Here is a 14,001-nt window from a genome sequence, read left to right on the forward strand (position 1 = left end):
ATTGCGTTTTTACGTTTTTTAACGTGGACTTAAATTGGGTTAACCGGCAAATAGCCCTCTACAGTAGCTCCATCACTCGCGCTGACCTACTTCCAGTTAACTGACACAAAGGCGTTTAGAGCTTTTAACATCAGGCTGTAGATTACTGTAATAGTAACTATACTGACACAGTATTGTTACATTTGACGACTAAATGCAATAAATATGCAATAAATAGTGTTGAATTTATTAAAAGGCACTAATACTGTGCATGTATGCCTGTCCTATAAATCTCATAATATAAGCCTTATAAATCATATACACTATTATACACACACAAAACATACATATAAAGATGAAAAAATACATAAACTGTAGCATATTAGATCTTGTCTATTACACACCCCCACTGCGCTCATCAACCCGTTTAGGAAAATATTTATTCAAAATCTTGCATTTTAACATGAAACTTTAATGCAAATCTTTTTACATGAAATTTAAAATACCAAAATGATCGACTGCCTCCAGTTAATAAAGTCCTTGCACCTCTTGAAGGCTTTTGTTTTAATCAAAAGAGTAAGACACAGATAAAAATCAAAAACTTTATTACAAAAATAAGTTACACTCACCTCCATTTTACAGTATAAAACAATTTATTTGCAGGAATGCAAAAAACGTTGTTGGCCACCAACAATAGTTTAAAACTGCTAACATCTTTTTTTTTTTTCTCAAAAGGTGGTTGTTATGATTTTACTGAGGGAGTTAACTGTATAGAAAACTGGGATTGAAGAGCAGTTTCCTTTATGCTATACCTGGAAGTAGAAATCGTTCACTGCAGTATCCCTTCTACCACTGTGAGACCATGATCCCTCACCAAATCATAGCAGCTAATGTTAGGCACACATGCTCACTGGCTGGGCAATATGGCAAGTCAGTCATCCAATAAGATTAACTCCAGAGATCTTCTACATAGTTGCTGTACTGGGGAGGGATCATTCGAGACTAACACGATCTTATAAGAGGAAGGATTGGATTAGGCTCTTACATTATTCTGATGCTGTCTGAAAACGTGTTGTATTGATATAAAAACAAACCCACTGGAAGAATACAGTGGCACAAAAGGGACACTGCAGGGCTTTATTTTTGTTTGTTTTTTTTTTTATTGTTTTTTTAATCAAAGGCAGTTGGATGCCCGTGATGTTGAAGCCTTTACAAAAGTAACATTTTCCGAAAAACTATACAACCAGTAACTACATACTCTGAATAAGCAAGGCAGCTAATTCAGTTCAAAATAAGATAAAAGCAGGGCTTGTTCAGACTCATCATATGAGATTGTTTTGCATGCCCGGTGTGACTGTTTGCAGTCTGCAGAGCTGCAGCTAAAATGACTATATTACATTAAGTACATCGTTTTTGCGCTGCAGCTCTTGTGCATATTTTGTATGAAAACAAGCCCTGCTTTCATCGATATAGTTTCCCTATTTACAGTACAGGCCGGGTAGTTTAGTCCTCTGTACTGAGGTAGTCAACCAACCCTTTAAAGACAAGTTCTGAAAAGAACCACTTTCCTGGAATGCCTGACTTATCCATGCCAGGTGGGTACACCCTAAAACCCTGCAAATGTTCTCTTTCAAACATCCAGATCAAACAATTAAGATTAACATGGATATTCCGACAATAAAAATTCCGATTAGCACAAAAATATACAATAGCATCAAGCTCCTTTGAGCCACTTCAAACCTAAGAACTTAAAAAGTGCAATTTCGTCATTAATTAAAAAAAAAATAAAAATGGCATGTTCAGGGACAGGGAAGGGGTAGATTGTAAGGGCAATTCATAGGTCCCCGTCTAGGAACAGGGACTCAGCAAAGAGGCTGTGGCAAGTATTCAGACTCCTCCAGTCATTTTATAAGGTGGCAGCTTCAAAACAAAACAAAAAATGAGCCCTTTTCAGACATGCACTACTCTCCAATAATCTGAACATGGTGGCTTCATTTGCATGAGCACCCAGGTCACTTTTCCATGAAAGTTGCATTGGTAAGCTTACTAGGTTGGACCTAGTAACAAGTCTTTAAACACAGCATAAGGTTGAACTGTACACAGTAACATTAACGGATGGGCACACCCAAGATAGACAGTTCATGTTGACGCTCTAAACTGCTCGGCTCACAAAAGAAAGTGTTCAAGAGCAAAACTTGCCCTATGCCATCTTATCTCTGTTTGGTTTCCGATTATTAAGACATTTCTTCACGATCCATAAGAGACGCATCTCCTACTCTGCATGGAAAACCTTAACAGCGCAGAGAGCGCGAGCGTTCAAAAACGTGGTTACATTTTGAGTCGATGCTGACAAAATTTGTTGCCATAAAGTAACAATTCTTTTGCATGCATTATCGTAGGCATATCTGAATGATGCCATGGTGAATATTAATGTAAAAGTGACCCATGTCTGATTGGCAGAATGACACCACTAAAGAGATTATAGTTATGCATTATCCCATGTCTGAAAAGGGCTAAAGTGAGTTAAAATATAGAGGAGGGGAGATGCTTCTTCTGTAAGGCTGGAATATCATTGGACCTTTTTCTCATGCTTGTTGTTTCGACATCCATTGCAGCTTACGGTGTAACCCCACATATCAAGTCAGTATCCACTGTGACAGGTCAGGACCGCCCTCGGCCCCGTTTCCCTGCTGGACCAATAAGAAAGAAAGATGAAATTAGCACAGGAAACCAATGTTGCACACATTTGCCATAAATCAGACATTTAGACCAGACATCAGACATTCACACCAGTGGTCTTGCCACTTGTGTGGGCCTCAGCTGGCCTTAAAAATGCTATGAATGACCCTCTCTGCTGGCAAACAAGCTGACTGGCTGCTCTCAAAGGTCCCACCAGAAAACTGGAGCCTTAGAATAAGGCCAAGATCATCTGAAGATAATCACCCTCAACTTTTCACAACTATAGCTGCTTTTATTTTCTATCCATCAGTCGTTTCATTCACGCCAGTGCTCTTAACTTTGTGCTTTAATTTCTGACCCAATGTCAGAATACTTGCTTACAGCAAACCGAGCTTAAACTTATTTTTAAATCTGAAAATAAAAAGCACAAGGTAAAAATGTGGAGGTGGGGTGGGTGGTCACACAGGAAAACGTCATTAACCTCTGATTGTTCCGAGGCCTCCTCGTTGGGAGAAGCCCACTCGACCCCTTGGAGTGATAGCACCACGGCCCCTGGTCTGATTGGCACCACCACGGACTCCTCCTCTTGCTCCTCTTCCTCTCCCAGATGCTTGGAAGTCCTCATAGCCATAGTACGGGTCATCATAGCCGCCCCGGTAGTTGTGGTAATTATATCCATAGTAATCGTAATAGTCTTCATATCCATAATAATCAGGCGGATAAGAATATCCTCCCCTACCGCCTCGTCCTCTGCCTCTTGTTGGTGGTGGCATGTGGGGGGGACCGTAATAATAGTAATCATCATACCTGAGCGGGGATACAGGGTTCTCATCAGGAAGCCATCATGCCATATAACATCATTTTAAATTTGACAGTTTTTTGGCTAAAAAGGTCGTTGGATTAATTACACACAACACAAAGCTAGTTGCAATTACAAAGTTCTTGCTTACATTTGTGTTTTAGCGGCTTGTCTCTGGGCTTTACGCTCTTTCCTCTTCTGGTCAGGTGGCTTGGCAAAGACAATTTCAATGTGCTCTCCTTCGAGGTCTTTGCCATTAAGATCGGTCAAAGCCTGTGACATGAAATCGAGACAATAGTGAAATACAATTCATACACAAAAATCACAACAGGTTAAGTCCAAACAGTTTCCCCTCATACCTTCACAGCACTTTCTCGTTCCTCAAAGTGTATGAAGGCGTAGTCTTTCAACTTCTTCACTCGCTCCAGCTTGCCGTGTTGGCTGAAGGTCTTTTCAAGTATCTCCTCTGTAACAGTGCTCGCCAAGTTTCTCACAAACAGCACCTTGACCTGGGTAAAGAGAAGCATGTTTTGTTTATTCCCCATGCAGAAATGCAGTGCAAATCCAAACAAATGCACAAGACGAAAGAGGTTGTGCGTGCAAATACACTTAAGGTTACATTGATGAGGACTTTTCGTCCTGTGCCTTACCTTGGCCATGACCTCCGGGTCTGGGTCCTCAATGGGATCAGCCCACTCCACTGTGACCAAATTTCCCCAAACTTTGACCTTGCCACTCATTAGTCGGCGCCGGGCCTGAGCTGCCGTCTTATGATCTTCATACTCAAGGAAGCAAAAACCTCGATTCTTTTTCTTGTCATCTGGCTGGTGGTACAATATGACATCATTTAGACCCTCTGTAGAGAAGAGAAACAGGAGAGAGAAGTGCAGACAAAGAAGCAGTTAAGTCAAATGTTCTATGGAAAGCATAAACTTAAAGCCATAAATGCTTGATTCAAAACATGAAATGATCAAAATTAGAGAAATAAAATTTGAAAAACGATGTATTCTGCAGTTTGTGTCCAGTCAGATCTTAGCGGTAAACCATCAGAGTAATGTGAATCACTCAAGTACAGTCATGAGATCATCATTTGGACCAAAAAAAAGTTTTAAAAATGCTTACTGGACAAGCTACACCTGCAAATGTGCAAGGTGTATCCAATCAAATATCCAAGCGAAGCGAAACCCATTCCAAGATGGATAATGGATGGAAAAGGTTAAAAAAAACAGTTTGACTCACCTGTTACTTTCGCAAATTCTTCAACAATCTGCTCTTTCGTTTTACTCTTGGGGATGGAGCCAACAAACAGTCTATTATTGGCCACAGAGATGCACACTCCAATGTGTTTTCCTGGTCGAATTTCATTGTTGTTGCACTGCAAAAAGACGCAGGATAGTATAAGAGGAAAAAATATATAAATAAAAGGAGACAGTCAAGTCTAGTTAGGAGAGCCTATTGCAACTGGTGGTGATGCTTTAAGATGCTTATTCACCACTGACAAACATGAGGCACATGCATGCTGCATAAATATATTCCTTTATTCTTCATTTGAAAAGTCCACTTTGTTAAAACAAAGCCATAGAATAACTCATTTTCTGGTCATAATTAGAGTATTACAGTAGACCTACCAATTTGACAGCCTGCTGTGCAGCTTCTTTAGTGCAGAAAGTGACAAAGGCATAGCCTCTGTTCAGGCCACTTAGGGGATCCATCATCAGGCGCAAGTCCCATATGGGCCCAGCTTTCTCAAACAGTGGAACCAGTTCATCCTCAAAAAGATCTCTGGGGATTTTTCCTACAAAAATCTGCCAGGTTGACAGGAAAAGGAGGTGTAGCGCGTGAGATCAAAGTACTCATTTAAGATGCGCGGTACAAAGGGTAATAACATTGTGGTAAATGGTATCCAGTCAGGTCTTAGCGGTAAACTATCAGTGTAACCAAGGTTACTACAGCAGTGAATAGTTTCATCATTTGGACACCATAAAATAAATGACTGCACTTCATACAATCAATTTCAGAACACATATATAAAGGTGCAGCATTTTAAACGGATAAATAAACAATGTAAAGGACAAGTGATTGTTCCATACCTCTGTACCAATGGTGGGTTGTGCCCCTGAATGAGCAGACTCTGGTGGGGGACCACCGTACTTCCTCTGTCCTGTTGTCACATCAAGTGTGTAGCCAGTCCTCTCCAGCAAAGCCTAACAATAAAAAAAAAAGAAAAAGAAAAAGAGGGGGAGCAGAGACAGAATTATTGCATTTTTGGGCCCAAAAAACATTCATTATTCAAAAGTGTCCAACGAACCATGAAATCAGTTTGAGTGATTTTTAAATGAACCATCAGTTCTCACTTTGATTTTGGCTTCATCTGGTCCTTTGTTGGTGTCTGACACTTTGGTCCCTTGTTTCTCTCTCTGTCTGTACGTCTTCATCACGCCACAAAGAAAGGCACTTTTGTTCTGAAAGACAAACAATTTAAATGGGATCAAACAGTAATTTAAAAAAAATATCATTTTCACTGTCAAATATTAATATATTAAATTTATCCTTCAATATATATGAGCAGGCAGAAGGAACAGGAAGCTTAATGACAACTAAGACCTATAGTGTAGTTGCACATTTCAACATAATACTGTTATTTCATTACACTAGCACTCTGATTTTGACTTTGCATTGAGGTATTCAAAATTATGTAAATAGCACCAGCAGCAGCACCGCATGCATACCTGAACATGTGAGAGGTCGCTGTCCTTGAATTGCAAAAGGACTTGGAGAGCACCTTCCTCGTTGAATTCTTTCAGAGCCTCAATCGCTCGATCATCTAAATCACTGTGTGACACCAAACCTGCAGGTTGAACGACACACACACACACACAAATAGTGAGCTACTAATAAGGGAAAAAAATTACAAAAATGATACATAATTGACAAAAGTGTAAGGACCTAAGTGAAGTATTTAAATGGGGATTATTTTGTGTAACCAATATAATGAATGAATAATGACTTGTACAATTAGGAGTGAGGAGTGGAACGAGCATAATCTAATAGAGCCGTATTCAGTAGTCAGGCTGTACTTTACTCCTCAACCAGCAAATTTTTGCAGAACTAATCACAACAGATGTGACAGTGCAACTCGATATGCTCATGCCCCTCTATACTGTGGCTGGGAGTTTCTAATGAGCCAGTCTACATTCTCCTTTATGGAGAGGCCGTCACCTGTCCCAGGCAGCCATATACCAGACAGCTGCTGCCATTGTTTCTGCCTCAATTCCATCTGGCTGAAAAGGCCAGACCAGTACTTTTTCTAGATGTGGCCAACCAAACAAGTCCTAAAATGACCCACCCCCCACCTCCAAAATTTGTCATTACAGTTCATCCCCATTTGATCTTCTACTAAAAATCAACAGTTATTTAAGCTGTAGCTAGTGTCCCATTTAGTCACTGCTCTGCTATCATTTTATGGGATGCAGAGAAACCTCACAGAAATTAATAGCAATACTGAATAGGCTCATCAAAAGACTCCCAGAGAGAGAGAGGGAGAGAATTCATTCGCCCTGACACCAGTGATCATGCAACCATGTTGGGAATGCAAATGCTGCAATCATTTACACATTTACACACTCTGGTAATGTGTAATTTAAAATTCTGTAGCACTGCAGTACCCATTTTGGTAGGAAACCACAAAAAGTTGCTTCGGGATCCCAATTCCCCCATTCAAAAATGTGATAAAATGACAATACATGCAAGAAATTGCTAAACATAAAAATTTGCATACTGAATATGCAAGAGTATTCATAGTGCCTTACCTGCTAGGTAAATTTCATCTAGTTTTTCAGCAACTTTCTGTGGTAAACCAGCTTCTAATAAAGTCTGGAAGTGCTCAGAATGGGTAACTGCAGAGGTGTCCATTGGTTCTTCTGGACCATTTCCATTAATATGTTCTGTGGCCATGTCTCCAGAAATCTGTGTAAATGCAATGAGCCAAATTAATCCTGGGTCAAGGGCAACAATTGTGATGTGCTCAAAAGAGTGTGAAGTCTCAGACTTGGCAGGAAAATCATTTGGGGGGGGGGGGGGGGGGGGGAATCACTTCACCAATTGTAATGTTTGCTGGAGTGCAACTTTCATACTAATAAAACCCAATTATAACAAAGGAGATGCTGACATGTGCTGAACCAATTATCATGGTCATGTGCTCCTTCACAGTCTGGAGACTTTTCACTATCTTGACTTAGCACTCAGCTTGAACTAGAAGCTCAAAAGCCTGATATAGTCAGTGTGACACTGTGTGCAATACATTGGGTTCAGGACAAGCACATACCAAAGACTTCACCAAAGAATTCACCTCAGCTGCATATTACATATATATAATAAAAAAAAGAAGGGGGGAAAGGGTTTAACTACGAGATTCGTGGCCATGTGGCAGTATTTTCATTCTGGTTTGTTCTGAGCTAAAAAAGTTGAGCAAACGGAGCCAAGTTTACGCGCTAACGCCCGAATCTCAGTCTTCTCCTCCCTGCTACGGTCTCTAAATTACATGTTAGCTTACCTTCTCACTGCTGACTTCAGCACAGGACAGATAGCTGATACACGTGTTCCATCAGAGAGAGTAAACCCCGGTTTCCGGTGACTGACCAATGAACAACTATGCATACTTTAGCATTTTGTTTATACCTTTGCATCAACCTTTGTTACACTGAACACAAACACTCTAATAATCGTGTTAATGACCAACCCAAACACTGCCTCTCATTCCTTTGTATGGATAGATTTTGGGGTACTAACAGCAGCAATCTACCTGCTCACAGGTCACAATGTCTATCCGGCAAAGGCAGACTCAGCAAAAACGTGGACGGCAATCTTATGTTTTGGCCTAACATTAACAGAAGCTCGTATTGTCCAGTCGATGTGCTATACTGACTGCTAATCAATCTCGTATCGGTAGGCACGTGCTTTCTCCGTGGCAAAAACCTTTCTACTACGCTAAATGCACGAGTGAAACCCATTTACAAATAGATCTTAAATTTTTAACTTATTCACGTTATCAGTTTTATGGAAATGAATTACCCCCGCCGTCTCCCCTCAAACTTCTACCATAATGTTAGGTTAGGTTAGGTTTAGCGGGGAGGGACCGACTCGCACACGTTGAAGCTAACTAGCGAGCGGGCTAGTTTGCACGGCTAATGTTTCAGCAATCAAGCTAGGGGCATTAATCGGGACAATAACATGAGGTGCTTGTGTGCATTTACTATGAACACAGCTATAGTTATTCTTTAAGTATGCAATACACACATGTGTTAGTAAAGTACTAAGGGATGATCGCCACTTCTTACCAATATAACCGGCCTTTGCCAGCTAAGTGCTGTTAGCATACAATGACAATGAGCATGTCATTTTCGTGATCTGTCAAAATGGGTTAGCCTATGCTAGCATGCTAATTCGAACGGAATTTCAGTGAGGCCATTGTTACAACGTCATTTGTCGATGAGGACTTAGCCAATTGACAAAGCATGGCTTTTTAAATGCAATTAGATCCAACGTGGCCTTGGAAGCTAGAGGATTAGCCTGCTAAATGCGTGGTCTGTCAACGTGCCGCCACATAGGAAGAGTCCATTTTCAAAAAGCCGGTCTGGAGAACTCGTTCCCAACCACCACCAGTTTCCACATTGTTTGAAACAGCACCGCACGATTCACACTTTTTAGCACTCAATTAAGCAACAATAACGTTATCAATTACAAGCATTCGCCCTACCTGCCGCTGGCACACCAACGTGTATGGTGCTGATTATTTAGGAAGATAAATGTGATACTGAAAAAGAGAGAAAAGTGTAAAACTCCCGGCACTGGTCCGGCTTCAGTCATTCACTCTTGATGATGTAAAATGGCTGCCACGTTCACGCCTCGAGTTTTGTCTCGTCGATGGGGTTTCTTGGACATCCCTGCACGGGCTTGCCTTGTATGCATTTTACAGTAGAGCAGCAGGTCATCTGCAGCATCCGTCATAACTCCAAAAGAACAGTCGTTTCACCGCGTCGGAATCGTTTATTGATGGTGCAAGTGAACAAAAAAACAAAAAGGGTGACACAAACAGACATCAAATGTAAACACTAAATTAATTCACGAAACAAGGAATTACACTGATTAAACATATGTGTTGTTTTTAGAATACTTAACTAATAATGTACTGTCAACCCAGTGATAATAGCATTAATAATGAGTGTAAAATGTTGGTGAAATCTGGCAAGTATGTCCCACTTTTCACCACACTGTGTCAGTCTTCTCGTAGATATAGCACTTGCCCATTTCGTAAACACAATAAAGAGCCTGTGTAGCCTAGTTGAGAGCCATCGTATTTATACCGAAACAATATGACTATATCTTGCAAAACAAATAAAAACTGTGAGTTATGAGGCTGCAGTCTTCTTTATCCATGCAAAGTTGCATCGTAATATTTGCTGAGCAGTAATGTGCATAAAAGTGACAAAACGACATATGTAAAAAGAGGAAAAGTCGCAGATCAAAGTTGATAGCCTATATAAACTCTTACTAAAGCCTTTACTAATAAAGCACTACTCTTGTGTGCATTGGTGTTGCAAAAAAATCTAATGGCACTCTTTTACTTATAAATTTGGGATTCAGTAGTCCTGCTAACACAAAATTTATCATTATGATCTGAAAGGCATTTATTTCAGTGTTGAGCTTTAATATAACTTAAGTAATTAACTGCTGACGCACAGAGCATTTATGAGGCTGGAACACTTCAAGGTTGAAGAAATAAAAGTTTGTGGCTGCACAAAAAAAAGCATTTTTTGTCATGGGTTGTGAAGCGAAAGACCCAAATACAGGAATTAAGCCCCAAAATGTGTTTTATTAGGTTGTAAGTCAAGTCCAAGTCAAAGTCCACATTGGAAAAAGGCGCAGAACTCAAAATCCAAATACATGAGAACTTACACGGATAATATAACAAAGACTTGGACTATCTGTTCACCTTGGGGAAACAGCTCAGGGAACGCAGTTGTAGGCAATTCAGACAAAGCAAGACACACACAAAACATACCGCCGAAGTAAAATAGGAAATCGTAGGATAATTACTAAGCACATCTCTGTTCAGAAAAGCGCAGTCTCAGGAACGGCAAAGATACTGCGCAGGACCCTCAAGCTCCCAGGCCTCCGGTAGAGGACCCGAGGTTGAAGGATAAAGACCGCCCGCAGGGACCAGAGAGGGGAGTCCTAAAAAAAACCTATAGATAGGCTACCTTAACATTTTTGCAATATGTGCAGTTTTGTGTTTCGCATACTACAATCGATGTACCTCAGAGAAGTCAACAGGTTAAGTTTATGTCCACTTTGAATTTTTGGAATAGTAAAAAGCTTACTACTAATGCGCAAACAGGTCACAAATGTAGTTTAAGGCAGAATTTCAAAAACTGTTGTTTCAAGAGCTACACACACAAAGAGCTCATCAATAAGTCAGACAAACAAAACTTTTTCTCTTGAATTTCTGCTTGAGCTATAAAAAAATTTTATTTTAGCATTAAAAAATGTATAGATGTCTAAAGCCAGCGTCACAGAGCTGTAACATCCACCCAAAAACCAGTCATGGGAGAACTGAAGACTATTGCATGTGACAAAAGTTTAAAGGTGGAGTACAACCAGGATAGGTCACAGATCCACAGCACAGGCCGAACTAACAGCAGCATAACATCTCTCTGTAAAGATAAATATCTTAATGACCCCAAGCACTCGGATCAGTAGTAATTAATATGTAATTGATGTAGTGATAGTTTTTATGTTATTGTTGTGGTTTATATTTGTTAATATTTTTTTAGTAATACACATGCTCAGGCATATTCAAATAGACACAGGCACTAGGGATATTTCTCATGCTGCCATGTGTCTCTTTTAATCTCCCTTCTGAGGAACTCAGCAAAATATCTGTTCCTTGCAGTTTTGTGAATCTCCTGTTCTAACACATCCCTAACCGACTGACTTCAGTAGAGGCACAGTAGCATCAGAAGGGATCTTTGTACCTAAAAGTGTAACTGAAAGTCTCCTACGAACATCAATTAACAGCACACAGAAAGAGGAATGTAAATCTTTTGCCCCCCATCATTCTCACTCACAGGGGATCAGAAACATATTTCTGTGTTGTCTTGATGGATGCTCAATCGTCCAGGTAAGGAAATCCCAGAAAGTTGATTCTGGAGTACAAGGAATGAGAAATAATATTTATTCTGATATTTCAAATTCAAATTTTATTTGTCACATACACAGTCATACACAGTACGATATGTAGTGAAATGCTTACACAACTGCTCGTGACCTAAAGAAGAAAAAAGAAAGACTATGAATAGGATAGGAAATAAATATGAAAATTAAAAGGGTACATTTAACTAGGAAGGAATAAAATAAAATATAAAAATTAAGTTAAAAATGAAATAACTGTACAACAACAAATTAGAATGAAGGGTAAATTTAACTGGTAAAGAATAAGATAAAATATATAAATTAAAGTTGAAAATAAAATAACTGTACAACAAAATACACAATACACAATATACACAATATAGAAATATATAAGAATGTATGAAGAAATATAGAATAATAACAGCAGCTGTACAAGTATTAAATGGAAATGAAGAAATATAATGTCCAGGGTTGTGCAATCCACATTTAGTGTCTTGTGCAGTGCAAATATGCTTAAAGTGATTTAAGTGATGAAGTGATTCGATTAGATGACCACGCATCTAATCGAATTAGTGTAAACAATGTCCAGAATGTCCAGTGTGTGTGTTAAAACCATATGTGTTGGTCAGTACTATGTGGTGGTGTGATTGAGAGACCGTATCGCCTGCGGGAAGAAGCTCCTCCTCAGTCTCTCTGTGTTGGTCTCCTCAACAGAGAGAACAGTCCGTTGTTGGGATGGCTGAGGTCTTTGACGATCTTCCTGGCCTTGGTCCAGCACCGCCTGCTGTAGATTGAGGGCAAGTCAGGGAGCTCGGAGCGGATGGTGCGCTCAGCTGATCGCACAACCCTCTGTAGAGCTCATCTGTCCTGCATGGTGCTGTTCCCGAACCAGGTTGAGATGTTTCCCGTCAGGATGCTCTCTATGGTGCACGAGTAAAAGTTCCTGAGCACCTTGGAGGGCAGTCGGAAGTCTCTCAAGCGTCTGAGGTGGTAGAGACACTGTCGGGCCTTTTTCACCACGGTGTTGATGTGACAGGACCATGACAGGTCCTGCGTGATGTGAACTCGCATGCTGGAGCTCATTTTCATGTTCTCATATATACAATATATAGATGAGCCTCAAAATAAAGGAAAAACTTGAACTATTGAGTGGATCTGGTGGCTCTGTTATGCTGTGGTGGACATTTTTGCTGCAATGGTTTGTATCCACTTGTCCCCACAGTGGAAAGGTTCCCTAGAAATGATTCCAAACTTGATTTGAGTGATCACTTCTATCCTGTTATGAAGCATTTCAATTCCAATCAGAGTAATCTTTTCCAGGATGTCAATATCCCCATTCGAAAAAGCTAAATGATGTAAATTGTAGTTTTAACCCAATGAATCGAAAATGTAAGATTGTGCTACGACCCTCTCCACAGTGTGCAATCAGCTTTACTTTGTGTTATGCAACACATTTTCCAGTCTGTGCTTGGTTAGTTCAAGATTTAATAGAAATTTGTTATCACTAAATGGACCGCTAAACATTGCCGTTAGCTTCGTAACTAAGAAAACATCGTATCTCTTCCACCTTCATATCAACAGTTGTATTTTTGCCTCTCTACACTACCACAGCAGATTTTAAATCAAACAGCCATGTTATAATTGACGTGCAGACTTCTGAACGAGGGGTTTTTGTTTATTAAATTTAGCATTAAATATATGGAAATGGCAGCCATTTTTATCCATCTTCTTCCATTTTTTAAAATTAACTGACAAGTTGTCTCATAGGCAAATCTATCCCTTATTATGTCATGACAAACAAAGCAGACATAATAACTGGAGTTGATTCAAAGTGTTGAATTTGTACTTTATAGCTTAAATGTGAGATTTAAAAAAAAAGAAGGAAATAATGATTTACATAGAAGAAATGCACTGGCCAGTTTAACAACAACAAAGTCCTGAAAGACCATATGTCCTGAAAAACATACGTGCATGATGACAGAGTTATTTCAATGGTTGAGAAAAGCCGCTTCTTCTACATCATCAACATCTAACCAAATAAAGAGCATTCTCATGGCATGTAACTATGTATGCTACAACTTTTGCGCCACACCTTTTGATCCTTGTCCTCATTTTGACAGTGGAATGAGATGATTGTGGTACAGGTAGTAGTTTGAGGCTTTCAAGTGAATCTGCAGAACATTTAACATAATACTTAAGTATAAAAAGCAGAAGACTGTGAAACAGATTAGTGAGAGAGATGAGTGTTTCTATCACTGACTGTTGTTTTCAGTGAACTTTCAGTTAAATCCCTTTAATATGCAGCACCCCTCCTCTGAACTGTCAGTTACTGTAAACATCTCATAACATCTCTG

The 14,001-nt window shown here is 39.7% G+C and overlaps 1 protein-coding gene across 4 annotated transcripts; it reads right to left on the bottom strand.

The window, feature by feature from the left end:
• Positions 1-567: 567 nt before the first annotated feature.
• On the bottom strand, positions 568-9,326 carry LOC134645099 (heterogeneous nuclear ribonucleoprotein Q-like). 4 transcript variants are annotated; one of them, XM_063498378.1, is made up of 12 exons: positions 9,213-9,326; positions 7,267-7,423; positions 6,187-6,305; positions 5,812-5,919; positions 5,548-5,661; positions 5,086-5,262; positions 4,697-4,832; positions 4,108-4,313; positions 3,817-3,966; positions 3,609-3,730; positions 3,140-3,465; positions 568-2,666 (listed from the first exon to the last, which is right to left on the bottom strand). In XM_063498378.1, the coding sequence occupies exons 2-12, from the start codon at positions 7,409-7,411 to the stop codon at positions 2,641-2,643; spliced, it is 1,629 nt and encodes a 542-aa protein (XP_063354448.1). In that variant the 5' UTR covers positions 7,412-7,423; positions 9,213-9,326; the 3' UTR covers positions 568-2,640. The 4 variants fall into 4 exon arrangements, with proteins under 4 accessions (XP_063354448.1, XP_063354447.1, XP_063354452.1 ...); XM_063498377.1 differs by having other exon boundaries at positions 568-2,669; XM_063498382.1 differs by lacking the exon at positions 7,267-7,423 and adding an exon at positions 7,782-7,810 and having other exon boundaries at positions 568-2,669.
• Positions 9,327-14,001: the final 4,675 nt, after the last annotated feature.

This window comes from Pelmatolapia mariae, linkage group LG16_19 (genome assembly GCF_036321145.2).
Source record: "Pelmatolapia mariae isolate MD_Pm_ZW linkage group LG16_19, Pm_UMD_F_2, whole genome shotgun sequence".
Taxonomy (NCBI): domain Eukaryota; kingdom Metazoa; phylum Chordata; class Actinopteri; order Cichliformes; family Cichlidae; genus Pelmatolapia; species Pelmatolapia mariae.

Coding starts and splice junctions, on each gene's coding strand:
- LOC134645099 (XM_063498377.1), bottom strand. CDS start 7,411: ATGGCCACAGAACATATTAATGGAAATGGTCCAGAAGAACCAATGGAC. Junction 3,731..3,816: donor AACGAGAAAGTGCTGTGAAG/GTATGAGGGGAA, acceptor TTCATGTCACAG/GCTTTGACCGATCTTAATGG. Junction 2,670..3,139: donor AGGCCTCGGAACAATCAGAG/GTTAATGACGTT, acceptor TTATTGGTCCAG/CAGGGAAACGGGGCCGAGGG.